Source organism: Struthio camelus, chromosome 1 (genome assembly GCF_040807025.1).
Source record: "Struthio camelus isolate bStrCam1 chromosome 1, bStrCam1.hap1, whole genome shotgun sequence".
Lineage (NCBI taxonomy): Eukaryota > Metazoa > Chordata > Aves > Struthioniformes > Struthionidae > Struthio > Struthio camelus.
Window position 1 is genome coordinate 16,113,240 of NC_090942.1, and position 23,596 is coordinate 16,136,835.

A 23,596-nucleotide genomic window follows, 5' to 3' on the forward strand; every position below is an offset into this window, starting at 1 on the left:
AAAATTCAGGATTATTTTCAAGTCAGTCTGGTAGTTGGATTTCCATCAGACGTATACCGAGTCTGTTTCTAAGTTTTTCATCTACTTTTTGGCTCAGGAAGGCGCTTTGCGGCCTGGGCACTCTCCCTTGGTGGATGGAAGGGAAACAGATCACTCTTGCGAGAACGTGAAAAGCCCGAAGAAAATTCCCTCTAACCATTGTCTCTTCCTTCACCCCTTTTCTCTCTTTGCCTCTAAATTATCTTTGCCTCTGAAGACCCAGTGGCAGTGGCGCACTGTAAGGCAAGTGGAGTGACTGGCTGGGTTTTGTACTAGGATGCACTGGTCTGGTTGGCTGGGCAGCAGCTCTCTCCTCCATATCCTCTTTGTCCTGTCCTTGTCCCTGGTACAAGCGCAAATCAAGTAGGAGTGCAGTAATGGTGTTGCTGAGGCTGTATGAATACCGTGCGTAGGGCTATGTTTCTTCCTTAGAGCTAGTGAAGGTATGTGCATGCCAGGTATGGGAGAAAGGGGAAGAGAGAGAGACCCAACTATTCCAGGAAAGAAACCCTGCCCAGTCAAAACAGTTTGAAAAACTCTGATACTAGGCCATTTTGGCAGCATCTTGTGACTCAAACTTTTCTTGCTTAGGTAAGTGAAATCAAGCTGGCCTAAAGATAGCATCACAGCACGGTATGAATACCCTGTCCTTTCTTCTTTGAAGGTGTTGAATTATTTCACCTGAGCAGCTCTGAAGTTGTGAGGAAGGATAACATTCTATGAGCAGGTTGCCCGGTGAGGAGCAGTAATCCCTGGAGGCTAAGTGAGCCCCACATCTCTGAAGACGCTGGTAATGCAGTTCTGATAAGCATCATCTTTGGAGAAAACCATCCATGTTTCACCAAACTGTATTTTCTTTTTTCTCTTGTGAAGTAAGATGGTGTGACTATCTTGAGCAAACGAAACCTTCACTGTCCTCTTAGTTCCTGTTCTCACTTCTGAGTGCAACTTTGATATATATCCTACCTGCTCTCTATAGTTACATCCATACTAGTAAATTGTATGAGCCTGAGACTATTTGCTAGTACTGAGGCATCGAAAGGCCAACATTCATAGTATTTTTAACTCTTTGTGCAGGCTCATCTATAAGCTGTCCTATAAACTTTTTCCAGCTTATCATATGGGGCAGCTGTGTACAGATGACCCACTGGGAATGGTCATTGGCTCATGCTAACTGCCAAACCATATGCAAGAATTACTTGCTATTGGTTCAAGCAAAAACTATGCCAAGGCTATTCTAGCAATTTTAGAGTACCGATGACTGTATTCCAGTGCCCAGGAACACTCCCCCGCATTTACCGTTTACCTTAGTTCAGCACAGAGAGAACCTACAGATCCTCTGTGTTTGTAGTCTCTTCTTGTTTTTCTGCAAGCTTTGGGCTGGGATAGAGGGTTTTCTTACCTGCTTTTCTTCAGGGTTGTTTCTTGATCTGTTAGGTCTTTCTTTTTCCTGACACCAGTTGCATTTTTTTTGTCTTGCTCTACCTTTGTAGATGATAAAAGTATAGCTAAGACGGGAATCTATGTCATAATGACATGAAGTGAATTCCTCATCAATTCCTGACCTGACCTGGAAGAAGAAAATCCTCTGGCCTTATTGTATGCCCTATTGCTCCCCAGCCTGAACCACTGTAAGGAGGAAAGCAAAGCTTTCCTTCTGTCATTCAAATCAATCATGCACCATTCTCACACAGAAGTTGGTGGGGGGAAAGGAGAAATTTCGGCAGCTCCAGTCTTTCCTGGGAGGAGTGGATCCTCTGCTCTGCATTCCCAACAGTACCTTCTGAGGGGCGATAAAAGAGGTGATGTGTGGGAGTTAGTGTGCCTAGAGCCGTCACTAGGATGTGCAGAGAGCCAACTCCCACTGCAGCTAGCCATCAAAGGCTGAGAGAAGACGGGAAGAGTGGGAGTAGCTTTAGGAGAAAGAGAAGTCATTGTGAGAGGAGAAAACTGATGTGAGAAAGATGGAGAACAGAGGCTGTCATACTGGGTAAAGGTGAAAGCTCTGGAGAGCAGGGTTCATCTGATATTTACAGAGCATTTACTTATTACTGAGGGTGGATGGCTAGATAACAGATGTGAAAGCTCTTGTAGCAGGATTAAAATAATGACAGGGTGTATTTCAGAAAGTCAGCAATAGAAGCTAGGTCATAAATGCAAGGACACTGGCTTTGGATAGGAGAGATTAAAAGTAGGTAGATAGGTGCAAAACTGCTGTATAATACATACTTTACTGATGTGATTTTTGAACATAATCTTACGATTTTTGAAAATCTACCTCATGTTTTCTTAACTTTGTGGCTGGCAATTTTAAGATTTAAATAGCTAGAATAAAACAGGGCAAATGCAACTTTATTTACATCTTTATCTCCTGTTTACGTAGAATCCTTCCTGGTCACTTATGCTTCCTGGTAGCCATCCACAATGTGACACAAATTCACTGCTAACACCTCCCAGTCCCCCACCTTGCTTTCCACCTCTCTTCCAACGGCAAAAACAACTGAATCAACAAAGCTGGTGTTACCCACTATTGATTCATTCTCCAAGCACCTATTCATCTTGGTCATAGAGTAAGGCGAGGTAGGGTGTGGGGGGACAAGCAATGATTTTTAATTAGAAACTAGACATACAGATCAAGGAGTACTGGATTGACATAAACAGTCTTAATTCCAACATTTAAAAGATCAATGTTTGACTCTAACCAAAGGGTGCTTAGTAAGTAATCCGTGTGGTCCAGTGCCATCTACTGCATGGAGTATCTGTCCTTTTACTCATTTTCCAGTCGTACACATTTTCTCACGGGGTATGCTTTCACGTACCGTATGTAAAGGGAAAAAGGTTGATTTTAAAAGAAGAAAGCTGTTAACGATTCTGTTTTCAGATTCTCAGAACTATTCAGACATTCATATTTGCAAGTTTTTAATCTAAGTGCTAGGTAGGATTCTTATTTTTCTGCATTCTGTGTATGTCATAGATGCTAAGTGTGATATCTGGGCTTGAATGCTGCAGTGATATTTACTTGTCTCGACCTGTACCTGGAATCTGGGCCAGTGGGTTGGCAAGACCTGGCTTCAGACTTAACATTTATGCAGAAATTTTTGTAAGGAGCTGTGAACCTTCACAGCAAATACGTTCTACGTTTAATTTGGGACGACGCTTTTCATTTTGGATCGAGAGTAATGTGTAGTGGGGTGGAAACTTGCTCCATAACAAGACTCTCAAGACTCTTCATAGTTGAATATCAACATTTATTTTCAGAGAGGTTTTTGTTCAAATAATTCTGCATTTTCAAACACAGAAGATGATCTGTAAAGGATTATTTTGTTATGTAATCAAGCACAGAGGATTTTTAGTTAAATTCCACGGGATTGGTTTTCCTACTGACTCTTTTTTTGTCAGGTAAATTAGCACATATAACGAGTAATCATTTCCAGTTCACCCTGCAGAAGACACTGCATGTTTCTGAAAGTCTTACCTCCCTTCATACAGTGTCTGCAGATTGGAAAGACATTACTAACAGACAAACTGCAACTTCTTGGAGAACCAAATCCAAACTGTCCAGTGCTCTGATGTGACAAAGAAATTTGCACACTGAGTGTGTTTTGATGCTAACTACGACCTCGCTGTGTCTGATTTTTTGTTTTAATTGGTTGTAGACCCGTGGAAACGATAAAACCAGCATTCCCTCTAGTGGCCGCTGTTGGCATGTTTCATGGGACATAAAACTTGCCAAGAACTCTAGAAATTGAGCCATTTTTATTTAAATTGTAACAGCTAACCTTTTGGGGGGAGGTGGGAGGGTTGCTCATGTTCTCACACAGCTACCTGAGTACACCTGAAACCTGGACCCGTGTTGGGAGTTGCTCATCGGGAGATAAATATACTGTGGAAGGTTTGGGGCTTTTTTTTTTTTTTTTTTAAGTTTTATGATATACATGGGTCATTTCCAAATTGTAGCAGAAGCTTTAATACAGAATATAGGAGATGTTCATGTAATGAGGAGGATGTTGAAAAAGGGATAAGGAGGGAATGATTTTCTTGAAAATCCAAACAGTTGCAAAATCGTGAAACTGTCTGTAACTGTCAAGTTTTTAAAAAGCCTAGTGATTCTTTTTGAATGGTGTATGGATACGTTTTGCATGAGATTGTGCATAGTCACATATTCTGTGACGAGGATTTGGGCCCCGGAGATGGGGAGACCGTTCTCATCCGTCCCGACTTGCGGCGTAAGCGTGAGGCGCCGGGGTAGCGCCTGTCGCCACACACCTCTGGCACCCGCACCGAAACGCCGTCAGCCCAAACCAAGTCGCGTTCGGACACTGAACGTCTGGGAACACACGGGAGAAACTAACGGACAGATGAATCTGTGCGGGTTAAAAAAAAAAAAAAAAAAGGAAAAAAGAAAGGTTTTGCTTTCCACCAGCGCAGACCTTGGACTCAAACTACCAGGCACGGTGTTTCTAATGAAAGGAGAACGAGGGAAGGAGCGGCGGCCGAGACTAGCCTCTCCGCGCCTGCTGACTCATCCTCTGACCTTTAGCAACTTCCTTTAACCTCTTCGCGCTGTTTTCGTCGGGTGGTGAAACGGCAGTAGCGCCTGTTTCGTAACAGCGTTTCGAAGCCCCAGTGAAGGCCGGCAGAAGAGGGGCCGAGGGCGGCGGCCGCCCGAGTCAGGGCCGGGCCCGGCCGCGGGGCCTCCGCCGCCACCTCGGCCCCGTCCCTGCGTGGCTGTAATCCAGGGCGGGCGGGGGGACCACGGCCGGCCCCGGCGGCCCGTGCCCGCGGCGGCGAGCGGCGGGCCCGGCGGCCAGAGGCGCTCCTACACGTGTCCCTACGGCTCTTGTTTACTATCGGCCGAGCGCCGCGCGGAGCATCCTGGGGGCTGTTGTCTTGTCGCGTCCAAGCTGGCAGGCAGCGGCGGCAGCAGAGACTACAGCTCCCAGAACGCCTCTGCGGGAGGGAGCGGAGGTTTTGGCCAATCGGAGCGCTGCCTTCGAGTGATTGACGTGAAGCGCGGTGCAATCGAGTGTGCAGGAGAGTCAAAACATGTCCGCCCTCCGGGCGGGTCCCTGATGGGCAGGCCAGACGGCCAATGGGAAGCGGCGGTGGCATGAGCAACGTCTTCTTCGACCATTCGGCGGCCGAGCGCCGTGGCGATCGGGCGGGACTCCGCTGGGGGAGGAGGCGGGGGGGGAGCCGAGGGGAATTTGGTAATGGCGACGGGTTTGGTAAGTGCAACAAAGTTTAGAGCTGCCGCTTCCGAGGGGCTGCGAGCCCCCCGCGGGGGGCGGACGGGCTCCGCTCGGCCGGAGGGGGGCGGCGGCGGCCGCGGGCCGAGCCGAGGAGACGGTTGGGTCCTGGCTGGGGGCGCCCGAAGGCTGCTCGCTGTTCTGCTTCGCTCAGCAGCCCGGCCGGGCCGGCGCCGACCCGCGCTGCTCGGCTAAAAACCCGCGGGGTGGTGCTGAGGGCGCCGCGGCCCCTGCGGCCGCTTCAGCTGCGGCGCCGCACAGCGAAAGAAAGGGAAGGAGCCCCCCCCTGCCCCCTCCTGCTTTGCTGGGGAGCCGCTCGGCTGCGCCGGGCTGGCAGAGCGAGGGCGCTGTGCCCTGCCGCGGGGCGCCGCCGCGGCGCAGGGGCTGGACGAGCAGGGGCTGTTTAGGGGCAAAGCGAGGCGGCCTTGCGGCAGGCACAGCTGCCCCGGCGCGGGCGGGGCTCGCGGCCCCGAGCCGGGAGGGTAACGGCGGCTGGGGGGAGGGAGGGGGCCGGGGGCGCGGCGGGGAGGGGGCGCCCTCCGCCGCTTCCCCCCCCCCCCCTTCCCCCGGCCGGGGCGAGCTGTTACGCAGTTGTGAATGAATGGGGCCTTTGCGCGCATGCGCGCTGCCGGCCAGAAGTTTATAAACAAGGGCAGCGTCCAGGCGGGGATCACATGACGGGCGGGGGCGCGCGCGCGCCCGCCGGGGCGGGGGGTGGCGGCAGCGCGCGGCGAAGGGCGGGGGCGGGGGGGGGGGAGGCCGCGCCGCCCAGGGGCCGCGCAGCCACACGCCTCTCCTGCTAGTCAAAATACTTTCGTTATGCGGTCTAAGCCGCAGTGTTTATTCTGTGGGGGGTGTTTAAGTGGGGTGAGGAGACCAGCGTTTCCTCCGTGCTTGTCGTGGCGAATGAAAGCAGTCTTTGCAGAGATGGAGGGGGGAGTTGTTATGAAATGGGGTGAAAGCTGCAGTTCAGTATGCGCAAGGCTGGCTTTGCAAAAACATAGTCATGTTCTTTGGTCTTCTGAGGCTGTGCTTGCGCTGCAGTTTTCTGGCCCGGCTGTGCTGGTCAGGGATGCGGAGAGAGGATCCTTGATCAAAGTAGCTGTGTCAGTAAAAGTCCCTGGTGTAGATCCAGTCTTGCCAGTATGTTGTGTTTTGCTTGGAGAAGCCGTTCTCCGTGTTAAACTCCATCCAGTAAACTGCTCCAGGCAGGAACCGTGCCTGAGACTTCAGCAGTGGGTTGGGGGAAGGAGGGCAGATGCCGAAGGGAAAAGCACGGGAAGCACTTCCACCCGAGCGTTCCAGCACGGCGCAGTTTGGGTGGATGTCGCCCAGTTCCTGCCAGCCCCCTTCTCAGCTCTAGCTTTTGAGAAGGATCAGTTTAAGCTTTCTATCGAAACTGGGCATGATGTTTAACCGGTAAGCTCTTTGTTGATATTGCCAGTTTTTTTGCACGTTACAAATTGACTTATTTTGAAATGTAAATTCATAAATAAATTCCTTTAAGCTCTACAGAGAATGGCAGTAATTATAGTTCTGTGTTGAATACTTCTAGAAAACATATTTCACGCGGTTTTTGAACATGAAATTGAATTAGAAAGAATAAAGTCTGTACAAGCTAATTAATGTCTATTCCCTTAAAGTTCCAAAACATACAGGCAAGGGACAAGATGAGAAGCACGTGATGTCCAAAGCAGGCTTTAATGTAGTGTAATAAAAAAATTTGAAAAATGAACTTGAGCACGTTTTCTTTTTTGTTTTCCTTTTTAATTCATTTGTTAGAAAGTTTTTTAGTTTTGCATCTGAGTGACTTCAGTTTAGAGAACTTCTGGTGACTGGGAAGCACAGACCGTTTATCAAATTAAACAAGTATCTTTTCTGTCTAGACTAGCACCCTATATCTGCATGTTATTGCTGATCTTCAGTATGTTAGGTATACCAGGACAGGTACTTCCAGATCATGGCAGCTAGGGGGAAGGAGAAGGTAACATTCCCAAAATAAGTTGGCTTGCTCATTTTGGCAGGAAGATTAGAAAGGAAGGGGGGTGGGGGAAGGGCACAGACGAGCCAGAAAAACAAGGAGTGGCGTTTCAGAGTTAAATACTCGAAGGTAGTCATCAAGGTCCTGATCTATACTGTTGAGGTCTGGTTTTTCATATGTTCCCAAATGACTGGTCTTTCTTCTCCTTTGGTATTCTTTATTCCTGCTGTCTCTAGTGGAAATAAACTGCATTGAAGATGGTAAATTTGCATTTTAGAGGTAAAATACAAGTACTATTGATGTTTATTTGACTGTATGTTCTTATTTCTCTTTTTTTCTCCCCCCTCCATCTCTGTAAAGTTCAGAGTTACATCGTTGTGGCTTTTATAGTGCTGAGATTTGACTAGTATCAAATGTATTTTTTATGTGTAGAATGCCTATTTATTTAAATTAGGAGTATATTTAAGAGATGAGCGGGTTAGAAATTTTCTTCTAAGTTCGTGATAGAGTTACTCACAAGCTGTCCATGATACTATTGTGGGTTTTCAGAGTAGAGCGTTCAGCTGGTTTCCAAAGTCAGGCTTAAATTTCCTTGTGTGCTTTTGAAATTCCCATAGGTCCTATTAACTGTATGGTAAAGGCACAGAGAAGGTCCAGCTTGGTCAGGCTGCTTCTGCTAGGCCAGTATGTAGCTGAGAGGATTACACCTGAACTGTACTGTATAGAGGACAAGCTGCAAACTGAACGAAACAAATTTGTAGGATGAGTAAAAATGTAGAAACTGTTAATGTTGGCTCTATATATGCAATACTTTTAAAACAAATGCCTGTTAAAATTCAGCTGTGTATCTTTTAGTTTAAATGTTAGAGCACAGAGATTTTTGGGAAGTGAAACTGCAGCAAAACCTAGTAGTAGAGGCTTGCCTTTGTTTCCTTTTGCAGAAGAGTTAACAGTATTAGTGTTTGAATATATTTGAGAATGTAGTTGAAATAAGTAAGGGATGTGAAGGGCAATGAGAAACCTTCTGCAGGTATGCCAATAATAATAGGATGACCAGAGAAAATGTGGGCCTGATACTTAGTGATGTAAGAGACCTAGTGACAAAAGATTGAGGACATCCTCTTTGCCTTGGTCTTTACTTGCACGGTCTGTTCTCGGGCTTGCCAGATCCCTGAGCCTACTGGCAGAGTCAGGAGGAGTGAAGTACTTCTCTAGCTATGGTGGAGGAAGATCAAGTGAGCGGCAGGCTGGTTGTTTGTAAGCCACATATAGACAAGTCTGGGGGACCGGACGGGATGCGTCTGAGAGAGCTGGGCAAGGTCATTGTGAGTATGGTCTCTGAAGAGATGTGGCTTTTGGGGTGGGGGAGGGTCCCAGTAACTGGAAAAAAGGAAACGCCGCACGTCCTCTTCAGGACAGAGGATGTGGGGAAACTACAGGCAAGTCAGCCTAAGCCTAGCCTTCAGGAAGATTATGGAGCAAATCGTATGGCAGGCCATTTCTAGGCGCTTGTAGGATAATAAGGTGACTGGGAACAGCCAGTATAGATTTACCAAAGGCTGATCATGTGTGACCTCTCTGATTGCCTTCTCTGATGAGATGAGTGGCTCGGTGGACAAAATGAATGTTATTTACCTTGACTGTAGCAAAGCTTTTGACATGGTCTTCCGTAGTACCTCTGTGACCAAGTTGGAGAGCAGTGGACTACATGGGTGGACGGTAACATGCGTGGGCAGCTGGGCTCAGAGGGTGGTCAGCTGTTCAAAGTCCAACTTTGGATGGTTACTAGGGGCTGATCCTGTTCAATGTCTTCATTAGCAACTTGGATGCAGGACAGAAGGCAACCTCATCAAGTTTGTGGATGATAACAAATTGGCGGGGGGTAGTCAAAACGCTAAAGCGTAGGCCTTCTGTTCAGTGAGGTCTTGACAGCTTGGCGAAATGGTTTGACAGAAATCTCAGTCTTGCACCTTGGGCAGAGTGATGCCATGCAACGATAGTGGCTAGAACAGATTGGCTAGAAAGCAGCTTTGCAGAGAAGGACCCTAGTGGACAACAGGTTGAAGATAAGTCAACAGTGTGCCCCTGTGGTAAAAAGGCCAACGTAGTGGCTAGACCATAATCAGTAGGTCAAGTGTATATTTATGAATGTACAGTTTTTTAACCTCTGTCTCTTTAAAGTCAGATACTTTGGAACATCCTAACATGGTGTGGGAAGTGAAGACAAATCAAATGCCTAATGCTGTTCAGAAACTGCTTTTGGTAGTGGACAAGAGAACTTCGGGGATGAATGAGTCACTGGAGTTGCTGAAGTGTAATGAAAATCTGCCATCTTCTCCTGGATATGCATCCTGTGATGAGCACATGGAACTTGGTAAATAACCTGATTCCTTCAGAAGGAGCCAAATTCTGAAGTTGATCCCATTGTAGTTTTCTTAGAGTGAAGTTATTGGAAGCTGACTGAATGAGATTATTTGTGTTCAACTTGGGTAGAGCAGGGAATGTTCCAGTGATTAGTAACACATGAAAGTCTTAGTTTACAGTCGATTTTTCCCACATTTCCAGTTCTGACACACTGGCCTGTCGACATAAATGTGTTCGTTGAACTCAAAGCTACAAGTTTCTTCTCGTAATCTCCAGGGGAGTTTTGTTTGGCCCAGGAATAACAAACGGAAAGCTCCGGAGCTCCTCCTAAAGGGGAATTCTGCTATTTTGGATCAACTCCAAATAGAGATTTTGGGGAAGAGGAATGTTTAGCTTCAGTTGTTACATATTAGAGAAAAACAGCACATGTTATTAAGTATTGATGTAATCAATGAAATCTTAACACATTTAATTGAAGCCATAGAGTAATTAAGAACAATGATACTTAGTTACACAAGAGTATGTAATACAGACTTCTGTTAATAAGCTGGGCACTGGGCTCTCTTCTGCTGTCCTGTATAACACGTGAAATGTTCAGATTGTTGGTAGTAGTTCACCCCTACCAGGCTGCATACCCAGCTTTCGTGACTTGTGAAGTACTTAATTCCAGTTCAGTGGTGGAAACGTGGAAAGCTTTAACCCTGTACAGCCTCTTGATGTTGACAGTTTTCAGTGGCATACTTGTTAGGCCAGATTAATTTAGTTGCCTTTTGTTGAATCTATACTAGCATTACAGTAAAGCAGGTTGCCACATTTGCAGAATTCTGCAGTGCGGTTTTGTGTTAACTAGTCGGTCTAGTAAAAACTTAAAAAACATGTAATCAGAAGTGCATTTTTGTCTAGAGTTACTTGGCATTTTTTGTTAAAAATGCTTGTATGAATGAATAACCGACTGGAGCTTTGGTCATTTCTGTGGTCCTTTTGAAAGTATTATGATTAGGATTTGTGAAATATTGGTAACTGTGGTATGAGGAAAAGAAAAGTTACTTTGTTCAGGTTACTTCTCAATTTTTATTTGAGAGATTGTTTGTCAAGTATAATTTAGCAGTGTGTATAGTTACGGTAATTTGTGTATTTGTTCGTAGATGATCTTCCTGAACTACAGGCTGTGCAGACAGATTCTACTCCACCTGCACTTTTTCAGCTTAATGCAGATATTTCACATCAAGAATGTTCAAGGCCTTCATGGAACCAACATACCTCAAACAGCAATTCAGAAAGTGCTTATTCGTGTGAGAACGGGGTGAACTGGTTGACAGAATTGGCAAATATAGCCACAAGTCCTCAGAGTCCTTTGATGCAGTGCTCTTTTTATAACAGGTACTGACTTCCATTTCAAATTTTAGCCCTCTAATGTGTTACAGCTTCAGAAACATTTTCTCTCCTCTCCAAGCTCTCTGAATTTGAACTGGAGCCCTATTTTTGATTGTCATCTTCCTGTATAGTAACTTTATTCTTTTGGTAGAAGATTGCGCGGGACTTGTTTCAGAACCTGTTGCAAAAGCTTCTTAATTGCCAGCCAGGAATGAGGTTGGAACAATATAAGGGCATTCCTTAACCACAGGAAGCTCAGAAACTACGAGCATTTACTTTGTGTGAAGCAGTGGATGAAAAGTTGCAATGAATTTGCTATGCTAAATTCTGTATTTGCTAATGCACAGACTTCAGAATTTTTTAAGAGCTAATTGGAAATTTAATGCAATGTACTGTTTACTGATATTGTTTCAGATGTGTAATCTACACGTTCCATAAGGCTATAAGAAGCAGTATGGGATCTTGAATTTTCTCCGCTTCACCTTTTGTTGTAGAGCTTTGGTCTTTGGTTTATGATGAGAAAAGTAGATGCAGTACTGTTAATAGCAATGCAGTTGCAGTTTAATCATTGTGACAGAGCAAGTGTCCATATGCAAGTCAGGGTACTCTCAGAATGGGGCATTAAGTTCAAGATGTTTGTAAAAACTCGGGCGTTATGCCAACGAGCTGCTGGTGTGGAAGTGGTACTGTCGTTCCAGTGGCGTATAGAAGCTGTGCAGCAATCATGCTAAATACTCCCTTTGCCTGAGCTTGTACCCTTTAGTCATCCTATTTGAATATCGATGTGTGGGAAGTTCGGTTGGTATTTGGCTCGTGGAGACAGAAATATTTGGTCAAATTAAATTTTTCCTGCCTAAGTTGAAAACTACGTTGATTGTCTCCTCTGACTCTTTCCTCAGACTGCAGTGTAGGTTCAGCTTTAATGGCTATGCACACCGTAAGCCATCTGCAGTGAACAGTCACTTACTTACACCTGCAGAATAGCTGCTGCTTTTGAATGGAAAGAGTTTAATAATTCAGATATGGACCAGCATAGTTTTTTAGTGTACACAGTGTACATTCACAATTTGGATTCTAGCAGGATATTTATATGCACAAACGACTGTGGATTTAATTTTAAAATACGAAAGGTCACTGAAGAGAAAGAGTTTACAGTAATGCTAGCTAAATCTTGTGCTTCCCTAATCTGAGATACTTTACAATTGCTTTGCATTGTAGATCATCTCCTGTTCACATAATAGCTACAAGCAAAAGTTTACATTCCTACGCACGTCCTCCACCAGGATCCTCAAAGAATGATCCGAACTTCTCCAAGAATGATTTGGATGAAACACCAGTCAGACATGAAAGAGTGAGTTGTCCTGAACCGTTTCTAACATAAACAAAGAAGCAAGAGTAATGGGTTAAGCTTTTCAAAGAGAGGTACTAGTTAAAAAAAAATGCAGCTGCTCACTTTTAATACCATTTGTATGTAAGCTAGATTTGTTGTTATCTTTCTTTTTAACAAACAGAATGGGCTTTTTTGAGCTGCATGATACAGATAAGTCTATGTTATAAAGAGATCGCGTTCTAAAAGCGCTCTGCTTCTCTCGTATTACCTTCTGCAGCCAGGATTTAAAGTTACTGTATTAATTCTTGTTTGCGATCTTGAAAAGGAAGTACGGAGGCATCTCCTTTTTGATGTACAAAAATTATCAGGCTCATTTCTCCTTTTGTAGCTATTAATTTGTGCCTGAACCTGGTCTGTTAAACCACTCGGAGAGACTTGATTTTTATCTAGAACAGAATTGGCCTGATACCTTTCCAGTTATTTGACCACAGAATAACGTGTGCTTTGAGTGGTTCCTCTGGATGACCGCAGCGGAGTGATAGCTTGTGAAAGGCCTATACCTAAGCCTAAAAGTGATCTGTCCATAGGGGCCCAAATGAATCTCAGATAAAAGATGAAAAATAAGAATTTCGGGATAGCACATTTCAAGGAGAGGGGAGAAAATACTCGATTCACGTTTACTGCATTGCTTGAGTGAGTCTTACCCTCATTTTGTATTCCTATTTGAACTTGATGCAGAGATGTGACTCAGATGCAGATTTGAGAATGTGCCTAAATATATATGGGACCAGCCCTAAAATCTTTTACATTCAAATATCAACACCATTTTGTTTGTTGTTTTTTTTTTTTTGATAGGCAAACAGTGAATCAGAATCTGGCATTTTCTGCATGTCATCGCTTTCAGATGATGATGATTTAGGATGGTGCCATTCTTGGCCCTCAACTGTTTGGCACTGTTTTCTAAAAGGTAAAAAAAAAACCTCGTGCATTGTTGAGTAAGTGTTTGTTTTGCCTTTTCTTTTTTATAACAGAGCCTTTTTTACGTTACACTGATCGTTATTCTTTTTTTTCTTCAAAAAAATCCATTAGGCTCACGCTTATGTTTTCATAAAGGACGCAATAAAGAATGGCAGGACGTTGAAGATTTTGCAAGATCTGAAAGCAATGGAAATGAGGAGAATCTCCCAGTGGGTGCTTACAAGGTAGCTGTTAGTTCTAATAAAGTCATTTCAGCAGCTGTAGCAGAAGATGTAGTTTGTAATGTTATCCCTGTGCCTTTATATACTGTCTCAAGTGGTTTATGGAAGACAGGTTTACACTGAACCTGTCTAATGCTGATCACTGTATTATTTGAGTATCTGGCCGTAAAGCAATTGAACTGAATGCATTTAGGCATGATTTGAATGTCGCGTCGTCTTTACTGATTTACAGAGAGGGCACTTAAAATGTTGGTGCTCATTAATACGCCATTAGATGATGAATATACATTTGCAAAATACACAGGTTTATGCTTTTCCTCGGGGCAAAAGTCTGAACTGCAATGTATGTTCACAGGGCTATGGTTCTGATGGTTTGAAGCTGATATCTCACGAAGAAAGCATTTCCTTTGGTGAGTCAGTGCTGAAGCTGACTTTTGATCCTGGCACAGTGGAAGATGGCTTGCTTACAGTAGAGTGCAGACTCGATCATCCTTTTTATGTTAAAAACAAAGGTACGAAATTACTACAAGTATGGCAACATGCTTGGTTTTCTATTAAAGCACTCCAAGAAAGTAGTTGCAAGTTTTACTGCCATCCTGTGTTGCTCAAGAAATTGATATTAGCAGTGTTGTAGAATCAATTGACTGACTTTGTAAAGAAAAATAGAATTTGAAAGAACAAAACTGTAAAAATAACATATTTTATGTCTTTTGAGCGAAGATTTAGTCAAATGTAATTATGTAAATGGAGCGCAGGAAAACATATAGTGGGGGGAGAAAGGAAAGCTGCAAATAAGGAAGACTTTTCTCACTTGCTAAAAATAGAACTTTTGATGGTGCAGGTTTCCAGTTTTTGATTGCTTTTTTGCTAGAATGAGATTCCACTTGAGATAACAATTAACTATTTGTAAGAATTCCCTAAGTAAGTGTTTCTAATTTTTCTTTTGGGTGAAAGAAGCTGTATCTGAACATTTTTATAAAATTATTCCATTTAGATATATAGGATTGCTCCAGTTAAGAATTAGAGAGATTGTCTGGCCGTTTGTCTAATTTAACTCTTTACCACTTCAGGTTGGTCATCTTTTTATCCAAGCTTGACTGTGGTACAGCATGGCATTCCATGCTGTGAAATGCATCTTGGAGATCTGTGTCTACCTCCTGGACACCCTGATGCCATTAACTTTGATGATTCAGGTGTTTTTGATACATTTAAAAGGTAATTTTTGGATAAAGTGGCCTCAGCAGTTTTCGTATTTAATGAGTTAGGCATCTTAAGTCTACAAGAATTTGAAACATACATAGAGCAAAGAGTGATACGAGACACAAGTGAGAGGGGAAAATGGAGGCTGAATATCAGGAGAGCTGTGTAGTAGTGTGCTCTGCTGCACTGTGAAGTAAGACCTTGGAGTGAAAGAACTCTTCAGCCTCTCTTTATGGTAGTACAAAACAGATTAGATAAAGCAGTAGAGGATTTATGATCTGTAAGAATTCTTTAGGTAAAGTGTGCTGGATTTGAATGTTTTAATACAGTTTTCCCACAATAATACGTGTTTGCCAGCTATTAATGTATGCTTTGTGTGCAGCTGGGCATCTCCTGAGTAGCATGTTAGTAACTAATGCATATATTACAGCGTCAGAAGACAGCAGAACCTACAAAAATAATTAATAAGAACAAATTAGGAAAGCACTCTATGTCATTCTCTTCTAATATAGCAACCATATCTAACTCAAAGGTTTGATTAACTTTGAGGTGTGCCTTGCTTTGAGCAGGAGGTTGGACCAGATAGCCCTCAGAGACTGGGCCCAACCTGAATTACTCTAATATCCTAAGAAAGGAAATAGTATTACTCATAAGATTTTTCTGTACTCTTTTGAGGTTTCTAGGTTAAGCAGAAGCTTCTCCTATGAGTTTAGCTCCTTTTTGGCATTTGATTTCAGTCCGGTGGCTTTCTGTTATTTTTTTACAATAGAAAAAATTAATTTAAAATGCTGTTTGCACTTCAAATCTTAAGTGTTCTTGTATGTTTTCAATAGAGAGTGATAGAGAGTGAGTTCATATTGCTTGTCCTCGCGCATTTGCTGTCTGGGGCTTTTTCTGCTTATTTACTCATTCTGAACTGCCTCTGTAGAGAGCTGATAGAATCATTATATTTACATCTTACTGAAGAAATTGGATTTGTGGCGCTTTATTCATCCTGCAGCATAATAGAGCAGTCTGTGGACAATTCAAATTCCTTGTCCCTCTTCTTCGGCAGTAGACAGTAAAGCACTGAGATGGGAGCAGGCAAGCAGCAGCAGTGGGTAACAGGCCAGAAGAACTTGAAAACAAAATCCAGTTGCTGTGTTATGGAAAGGAGATTAGGAAAGGTGAGATTAGGAAAGGTGTTGGACTGCTGGAGAACAGAGAGGTCTTTTCTCATCATCCTGTGAACTGGCCTGCAAGTTTGTCAACATAATCCCTTCTTTATTGCTTTTCACTTTTCCAAGAGATTTTGGGGATGGCCCTTCAGTCTCTGCCTGTGCTCTGGGTTCCACCCCACAGAAAGGGACTGTCTGTGCACTTGGGGGCTGCGCCGCCACTCACGGCGTTTCCTTGCTAATAGTTCCATCCTATTTCAGAAAACAGCTTTTTTTTAAAAAAGTCCTTATTTTTGCCAGATGCTGTGGAACCATAGCCACACTCGGCAGTGAGGGAGAGGAGCCTTTGAGTGATACAGATTTTGTGTTTATTTTATGGTGGTAACTGAGTGTTTAAAATTTATTACTGAATCGCTCCTTCAGAAGTGTGTTTTCCCTGTAGATCATATATAAGAATATAGCACTGTCGTTCTGCCCGCAACTAGTAGTTTCTGAGATCATAACAGATAACTTCTTCTGTAGTGCTTTCCATTAGAGGTTTGTTGGTGGTGGTGGTGGTGGTGGTGATCAAGAAGAAATTGTGATGGTTGGTAGTATTTGCAGTTCTAGACTGTATGGAAACAACTGATGTAAGCTCTTGAAATACCTTGAAATACAGAGGGGTTCTCACATTTTTGTCACTAGAGGGCAGACATTTGTCAGCTTTGAATTCAGTAGTATTCAGTGTGGTGGGTCTCTTAAACAGTGTGTTAATGTCAATGAAAGGTTCATCTCTAAAAGCATTTGAATTTCACTGCCTAGAGCGGTTACTTGTACGTGAGTGTATATAGTATTACTTAATAGGATGGTTTTGTGTTTGTTATTACATATATTTGCAAGTGAACTCAACATTTATATTCCCCAGATTAGTTGTCACTTTCAGTACCTGTCACTGATGAGCTTTAGGTTTTGGTAAGGACAGAAGCAAAAAGAAAGAAGCTTATTTCAGAAGAAGATAAAATTTGAAGACAGTGTATAATGATTGGTATACAGTTGGAGAGTTGATAGGACATCGTAGATCTCGCAAAGTTGCGGTCCGCTGCCATATTGAAATAACTCTTAGTTCATCTGCCCTTTCGGTTATTTGTTGTTTTTTTTTTTTAACTGACGTCTGCATCAAGCACAAATTCACTGTGTCACACAGCAGATACCAGAAAGTTAGTGCAGATTAAGAGTGGAACCGCTATTTAGTTATCGTACATGAAAAATCCTTCAATCATTTTCTGATATGTCTTTTTCTTGTAGTTACGATTTTACACCAATGGATTCCTCTGCAGTTTATGTGCTAAGCAGCATGGCTCGCCAGCGTCGCGCTTCTCTATCTTGTGGAGGAGGATCAAACAACCAAGATGCTGAGAGATCAGAATGCAGTAAAAACTGTACGTCTACGGCATCGTCACATCTTTCCTCCAATTCTTTGTACAGCAAAGCTGGCAAAGGCCACAGCTCAGGGACTGCAAGTACTGTGAGTGCCACTTCTCCAAACAAGTGCAAAAGACCAATGAATGCCTTCATGCTTTTTGCCAAAAAATACAGAGTTGAATACACTCAGATGTATCCAGGGAAAGACAACAGGTAATGGTGTAAAATTCTAATTCTCATGTTACCGTTGAACTAGCAGAATATACATGTCCCATTTTAAAATCTAGAGTGGACTAATTTTGCATTTGAAATAAAATCTGTATGTTGTTCTAATAAGAATCAGTTTGAAAGATGCTTTAAATATTTACAGTATTCAGTAAATTTGACGCACTTAAGCCATTTTTGGCAGACTTACCTTCTCAGAAAGCATTTGGATAAAGCAAATGAGATATGTGTATGTGTGCACAGGCAGAGTCACAAATATACACAGCAGTCTTTGTTTACACCAATGAGAAGTGTTAACGGGAAAAAAAATACCAGGTTCTCCACTCGAGTTGCAATGGAAAAAGGGGAACTTCTGGTTCTTGATAGCCAAGCCATAATTATTGTCTTGACATAATATTGTAAATTATTCAGTGCGGTTACTATCTTTTTTTTTTCTCGATTTGTTTATCTGTTAAAAATGGGGCACTGATTGTTAGGATCTCTGAAGGATCTTAACTGAAACTGTAATGAAGTGTTGCCAAATTTCTGCTTGTCCTAAAAGTACTACTGAACAATCTTCTCAAGCCTGCAGGAAGAGTTGAAGTGCTGTGTGTTTGAGGGGAGGGTTCTTTGTTGGTTTGCTTTTACTTCCGTTTTTGTATATATGCACATGCGTGCCCTATTTTCTTTATAAAGATGTCCATGATGTGTGTTTTAAATAATCTTAAGACTTCATGCTAATTGTGCAGATGTAAATATATAATGAAGGACATGAACATACCCCCATTTTGTAATGTTATACTTGTAACATTATATACAAAAGGAAAACTGTTGCCATGAAAATCACGTTGTCACATAATATTTCTAGTAATAAATCTGGCAAAAGTTAAAGGTGACAGGGATTTGAGAGGGTTTTGGCTGTTACTAAGCGTTCTGGTGGGGAGGCTTTAAACAATGTTGAGAAATTAAATCCTACCATACAAATAACCCATCCCTAGATCCCATCTGGTCTTCCGTGTCATGGCAGTGATGTTCTGCAATGTTTATAGTAATTTCAGTGAAGCAAATCTGCTGTCTTCAAATTCATTGCAACTATCAATGAGAAATAAAATGGAAGTGAACTAGGAAAGTTTACGATGGTTGTATGTTTACTTTTAAAATGCTGATTTCAAATGAATGCAATGAACTGGAGCTGCAGCTGGATGGATGTCAAAATAGTTTGAATATTTCCATGAGCAGGTTTATGTTGAAGGAAGGCAGCAGCGGAACAAGTTACAAATACGTTTTAGAGTGCGGTGCTCCCTGTGCCATTTGAAAGACGGCGCTTTTGAATGCGGTTTCTTGGCATCTCTAAAATACAACGCAGAATAAATCATAGAAGTTAGCGATAATGGATTTTACAGGCATTTCCCTGCTGTTCCTTAAGTGTTGCTGAGGCATTCATTAATGTGTCCCACTTTTAAAGTGTAAGTACACGTAGTTTTCAGATCATGGAGCAGATCGTACAGTTGGTTGTGTGTAGGACCCAGTTCTGTATTCTTGAGAGTTCTTATGTTTATTACAGTCATTTTATTTTGTTTACGCATACGACAAAGGATAGAACCTGAGTTATTTTGAGCTAAACTGTCTCTGTTCTGAGAAAAAGCAGACATCGGATGATGGCATGTCTGCCAAAAAGATTGTGAGCTTTAAACATCCAAAACGCAGGGCCACACTGACGTGATTCTGAAAGCGTTGGAGACCACAGGGCCGTACTTCAGAGACGCCAACTGGTGTTAGGGCAACATCTCTTTCTCTTCTGGGTATTTGTGCTGTAGCCTTAGTTGGACTTTATCCTGTATTCAGAAATACTTGAATACTTGAATTACTGACAGGAACGCTAATAGCATTTGTTAGTGATGGTTGCACAGGGCCGTGAAATTACCCAGAAGAAACTTCACCTATTCTCAAATGCTATTTTACAATTCGTTACTTTATGACTTTGCTGTAATATAGGTGGTTGTGTCCTCTACATTAGTCTATTGCTAAAATGTTTTCAGGTATCTTTTTAGCATTTGAAGAGGACAAGGCAGCGTACAGAGTACTCTGCGGTACTGATGAGGGAAGGGGCACATAAGGCAGCAGTACAGGAGGGTCCGTTTTTTCTTACTTGTTTCTGGTCAGCAGGCTTGGGTCTTTGTCAGGTTATGTCTGAGGAACAAAGCTTTTGTCTCTGTACCAAATTTTTGAAGCTTTGAGGACATACAGATCTGTACTTACTTTCAGGGCCTCAGTGCAGGTTTATCTCTGGAGGTACAACATTTTTTATGTTTTAAATGCAAAGATTTCAGAAGCTGCTTTTTTATTTGGACGGCTTTTTCAGCAGTCTTCTCTGTCGGGGTCACAGCGCTCTTCTCTGGGGGTGTGAGTGCACAAGTACAAAACAGTGACAAAAAGGGCTGGTTTCTGGTGCTGTTGATGTGCCTCTGGGTGCTGCCAAACATTCAGAAAATATCCTAATTAAACTGGAGCATGTTTACTTCGGATGATAGGCCAAAGATACCGATTCTTAATTCGGAAAGAAAAACAGAAAGTCCATTGCCGAAGAGGCAGACTGTGCAAATGGATTTGCTCTTGAGGGGATCTGGTTGCGAGGAGAGGAGTTTGCTCTGAGGGGTCACCGGAGCGTTTGACAATACGGGCTTAATTGCAGCCTCAGCGGAGTTCTCCCTGTGCTCCCTGAACGCTCTGTAGCTCAGAAAAACCTCCTTTCAGGAGTCTCATCCGTTCTCTTGTTGGTATGGAGCAGATCAGCCTTCTGCACGATTGCCATAGGTGAAATGCTTGATGCCATTGTGCTCGTCTCGATTCTGTTAGAAAGTCTATGAATAGTGTTACAGCCTGCGAGGAGCTTTTTAAATGTGAAAAAGCAAAGCGCTTAGTTGTATACACCTTTTCTTAAAAGACTGGTATTAAAACTTTCATCGTTGTAATTACGGTCATTGATCAAACAGCCATTTGGAGATTTCATTCTGCAAAAGGATGGAGTTAGTTTTGTGTTAATATTGACATAACATTTGGGAGTGAAGTTAAGCAGTAAGTCATGATAGTATGGGGAAATGCTGTCCAATGGACATGAAGTTTATAAGGAGTAGGAAAACAGTTCCCATTCAGCTTTTGGAAATAATGACAGGTGTGTTAGAACAAATAGTTCCTCTTTGCATAGGAATATTTGCCTAGGACCTTGCCGTACGTTCTGCCCACCCTTGTTCCCTAGCGCACGTTCACGGTGGAGCAAGCTACCCACATCTATTCAGTGGACTCGGGCGTTTACAGTTAATCACATCTTTGTTTGCCTGGTATGTGATTGGTTTGGTAAATGATCTTATAGTACAAACGTAGAACAAAACAAATGTGAATTGCCATGTAGTGGTTTGCATCAGGCTAATTTTTTTTTTTTTTAACGTCCCTATTTTGTTAGTTTACACAAGTTGCAGTGTATTCAAATGTACACGCTCTGAAAGGTCCGAACGTGCCTTGCCCCATGCTCGCTTACCACGGCCGTCCCAGCTGTCGTTTAACTGGTAAAGGAAGTATGAGAAGATAATCAGAAACGTGATTGCTTAAGAAAAAGATTCTTTCAAAAGATACAGTTGATCTCTTCTATGTGTATGTGCTTTTTCATGTTTAAGTTAACATCTTTTTTTTAAAGTGCTGAGATCAAAAAATCAGGGGATTTCTTAAAAAAAAAAAAAAAAAAAAAAAAAATCCTTTCCTGACCAGTCTGTAAACGTTCATCTTGCAGAGCCATAAGTGTGATACTTGGTGACAGGTGGAAGAAAATGAAAAACGAAGAAAGACGGATGTACACACTAGAAGCCAAGGCCTTGGCGGAAGAACAGAAACGTTTAAATCCTGACTGTTGGAAACGAAAACGAACAAATTCTGTATGTTTTGTCAAAAAGCTTTTCTCTTTATACAGTTGAATCTGTTCACGTGGCAGCTACAGTGTTTTCTTTTCTGTTCAGAATTTACTCTGCAGTCTACTTCTGTTTCTTTTGTTAGCCCAGACGTTCATTTTATTTTTATTTCCTAGTGTCCTGTAATGTGGTGTTAGACAGTTGCAGGAGACAGATCAAAAGAGGGTTTGTCTCCAGATATTTTGGGGAGTGTCCATGAATTCTGTTGGTCTGAAAGTGAGTAGGCTTGGATAATATAGAGGAAGGGCATCAGACTTTCTGTTTTTCAGTTTAGGAATAAATTTAGTTTATAACATTCATTATTCCTAAATTGAAATCTGTTCATTTCCCCAAGAAAGGAACTCAGTGGAGTGTGTGTCTGTGTCTGTACAGCTGAAAGCAACATTTGGTTTGGCCTTAGTAAGGAGGACGCCTTTCTTATGCTACCTTATAGTAGGATTTGTCCTGTTTCTTAAGGTATTCAGGGCAGGATAATGGTAGCTGTACACCTTATTATGTTGGTAGTATGACAGCAGCAGCATGAAATATGCTGTTTAATTGTATTTCAGTGAACTAAGAGTTTTATTCACAGCTTGGTTAACTTTTCAAATAATGATAGTTGCCGCCAGGCTTTGCCACAGCAAGCTAGATGGTCTTTTGATGACCTGGGGATGAAATTATCTGTGTTTAGAATGTCCGTCCTTGGTTTTCTTCTGCATAATTGACCAATAATTTAATATACTTCTGGCTTTGAAAATAAGTTTTTTCCCTATGTTTAAGACTACATCCTTGCTCCTCTTTGCATTGTAACTGCTAACATGTTTTTCCTGTTCTCTTTTCTCAGGGCTCACAACAGCATTAAGCTAGAATTTTCCTATTAACTCTGTTATTTACAAAATGGCTGTTGCTTGATGGCAAGAAGATGCAAGATCCAGGTCTTACTGTTTGTTGTGAATTTGTGCGACCATCATTGGCACCATCAAGTCAGAAGTGATTATATGAGAGTGCAGATTTTCTTTTTACGATAGAACATTAAGTAAGCTAAAACTATCAACATGTTAAACCAAATTGCCTTATTTTTCTTCCAAACTTCATATATGTATCAGGTAACATAGGCTTGAAAATGGATATCCTGTGGTGCTAAAGTACTTTAGAAAGAGGCGGAGATGTGTATAAATGTTTATTTTTAGAAGAAAATGTACAAAAAGGGGAATTTTAAAAGTATGTAACAGCTGTTTATACTTTGATTCTTATTGCTGATTAATATGTATTGCACAACCGTGTTACTAATTACAGTTCTGGGACCTGGGATGTTCTGAAATGGCAAGACGTGGTATTACCAACCTATAGCCTCCCAGTCTGCCCAGTTGCCAACAAGTTTCCAGAAATGTGTGGTAAATGGAGAGTATAGTGTAACGTAGCAGAGGAGCTGCTTCTTGGGTTGCCCCCTATAAAGTTTGTATCCACAAGTGAGAGATTTTTGCACCAGCTGGCAATAGTGAGAGCTGTTACTTCTGATGGAAACGATAGCCCAGGCCAGGATGAAATAAATAAATAGCGTTATCTCAAGAAAAATGGTGCTTGTGATACTGTCACCATCATAGTTTTAACTTTGTGTTTTGTCTTTGCCACATATTCTAGGATGGTATTTTTCTGTTGCCATAAGACATCTTTATGGTGGGGGCAAACTTTGCACTTAACTATACGTGCAACACTTGCACTTTACTTTTTTTTTTTTCCTCCAACTGTCGAAAATTAGAGCAGATGCATTAGAATTACAATTGCTTTTGCTGTGAACTTTTACAATCATGGCTTTTCATGTTACTAAACAGCTGTGTGTTTTTTGTTCTTTTTTTTTTTTTTTTAAGAATCACAACTGTAAATTTCAGTTCATGACACATGTCTACATGATGTTGCCCCAAGATTTTTTTTGCACACTATATTCTTGTATATTATTTCAAATAAATTCATTAAAATTTGGTGTTGTGTATTTTGTAAACTACAGAAGACTTAATCATTAAGTCAGTCCTGCGCAGATGAGCAAGGTCTGCGTGAAAAATCTCTATATGAACCCATACTACATTTGCAGAATAGCTTTTACCAGCTCTACTTGGTTTATGTATTTTGATGCTTTGTAGTTAGGAAGTTGCTGAAGAATTT

The 23,596-nt window shown here is 42.2% G+C and overlaps 1 protein-coding gene across 3 annotated transcripts; it reads left to right on the forward strand.

The window, feature by feature from the left end:
- Positions 1-5,122: 5,122 nt before the first annotated feature.
- On the forward strand, positions 5,123-23,415 carry HBP1 (HMG-box transcription factor 1). 3 transcript variants are annotated; one of them, XM_068930364.1, is made up of 11 exons: positions 5,123-5,267; positions 9,451-9,643; positions 10,779-11,013; positions 12,226-12,358; positions 13,193-13,304; positions 13,427-13,539; positions 13,892-14,048; positions 14,607-14,751; positions 17,178-17,507; positions 21,283-21,424; positions 22,281-23,415. In XM_068930364.1, exons 1-11 carry the CDS (start codon positions 5,253-5,255, stop codon positions 22,296-22,298), a joined length of 1,593 nt encoding a protein of 530 aa, XP_068786465.1. In that variant the 5' UTR covers positions 5,123-5,252; the 3' UTR covers positions 22,299-23,415. The 3 variants fall into 3 exon arrangements, with proteins under 3 accessions (XP_068786465.1, XP_068786469.1, XP_068786477.1); XM_068930368.1 differs by having other exon boundaries at positions 5,209-5,267; positions 9,455-9,643; XM_068930376.1 differs by lacking the exon at positions 5,123-5,267 and adding an exon at positions 6,380-6,707.
- Positions 23,416-23,596: the final 181 nt, after the last annotated feature.

What these genes read in the sequence shown, in the direction of transcription:
- HBP1 (XM_068930364.1), top strand. An exon ending in CAGTGCTCTTTTTATAACAG is followed by an intron (nt 11,014 to 12,225) that starts GTACTGACTTCC and finishes TTTGCATTGTAG; the next exon opens with ATCATCTCCTGTTCACATAA. An exon ending in TTGGCACTGTTTTCTAAAAG is followed by an intron (nt 13,305 to 13,426) that starts GTAAAAAAAAAA and finishes AAAATCCATTAG; the next exon opens with GCTCACGCTTATGTTTTCAT.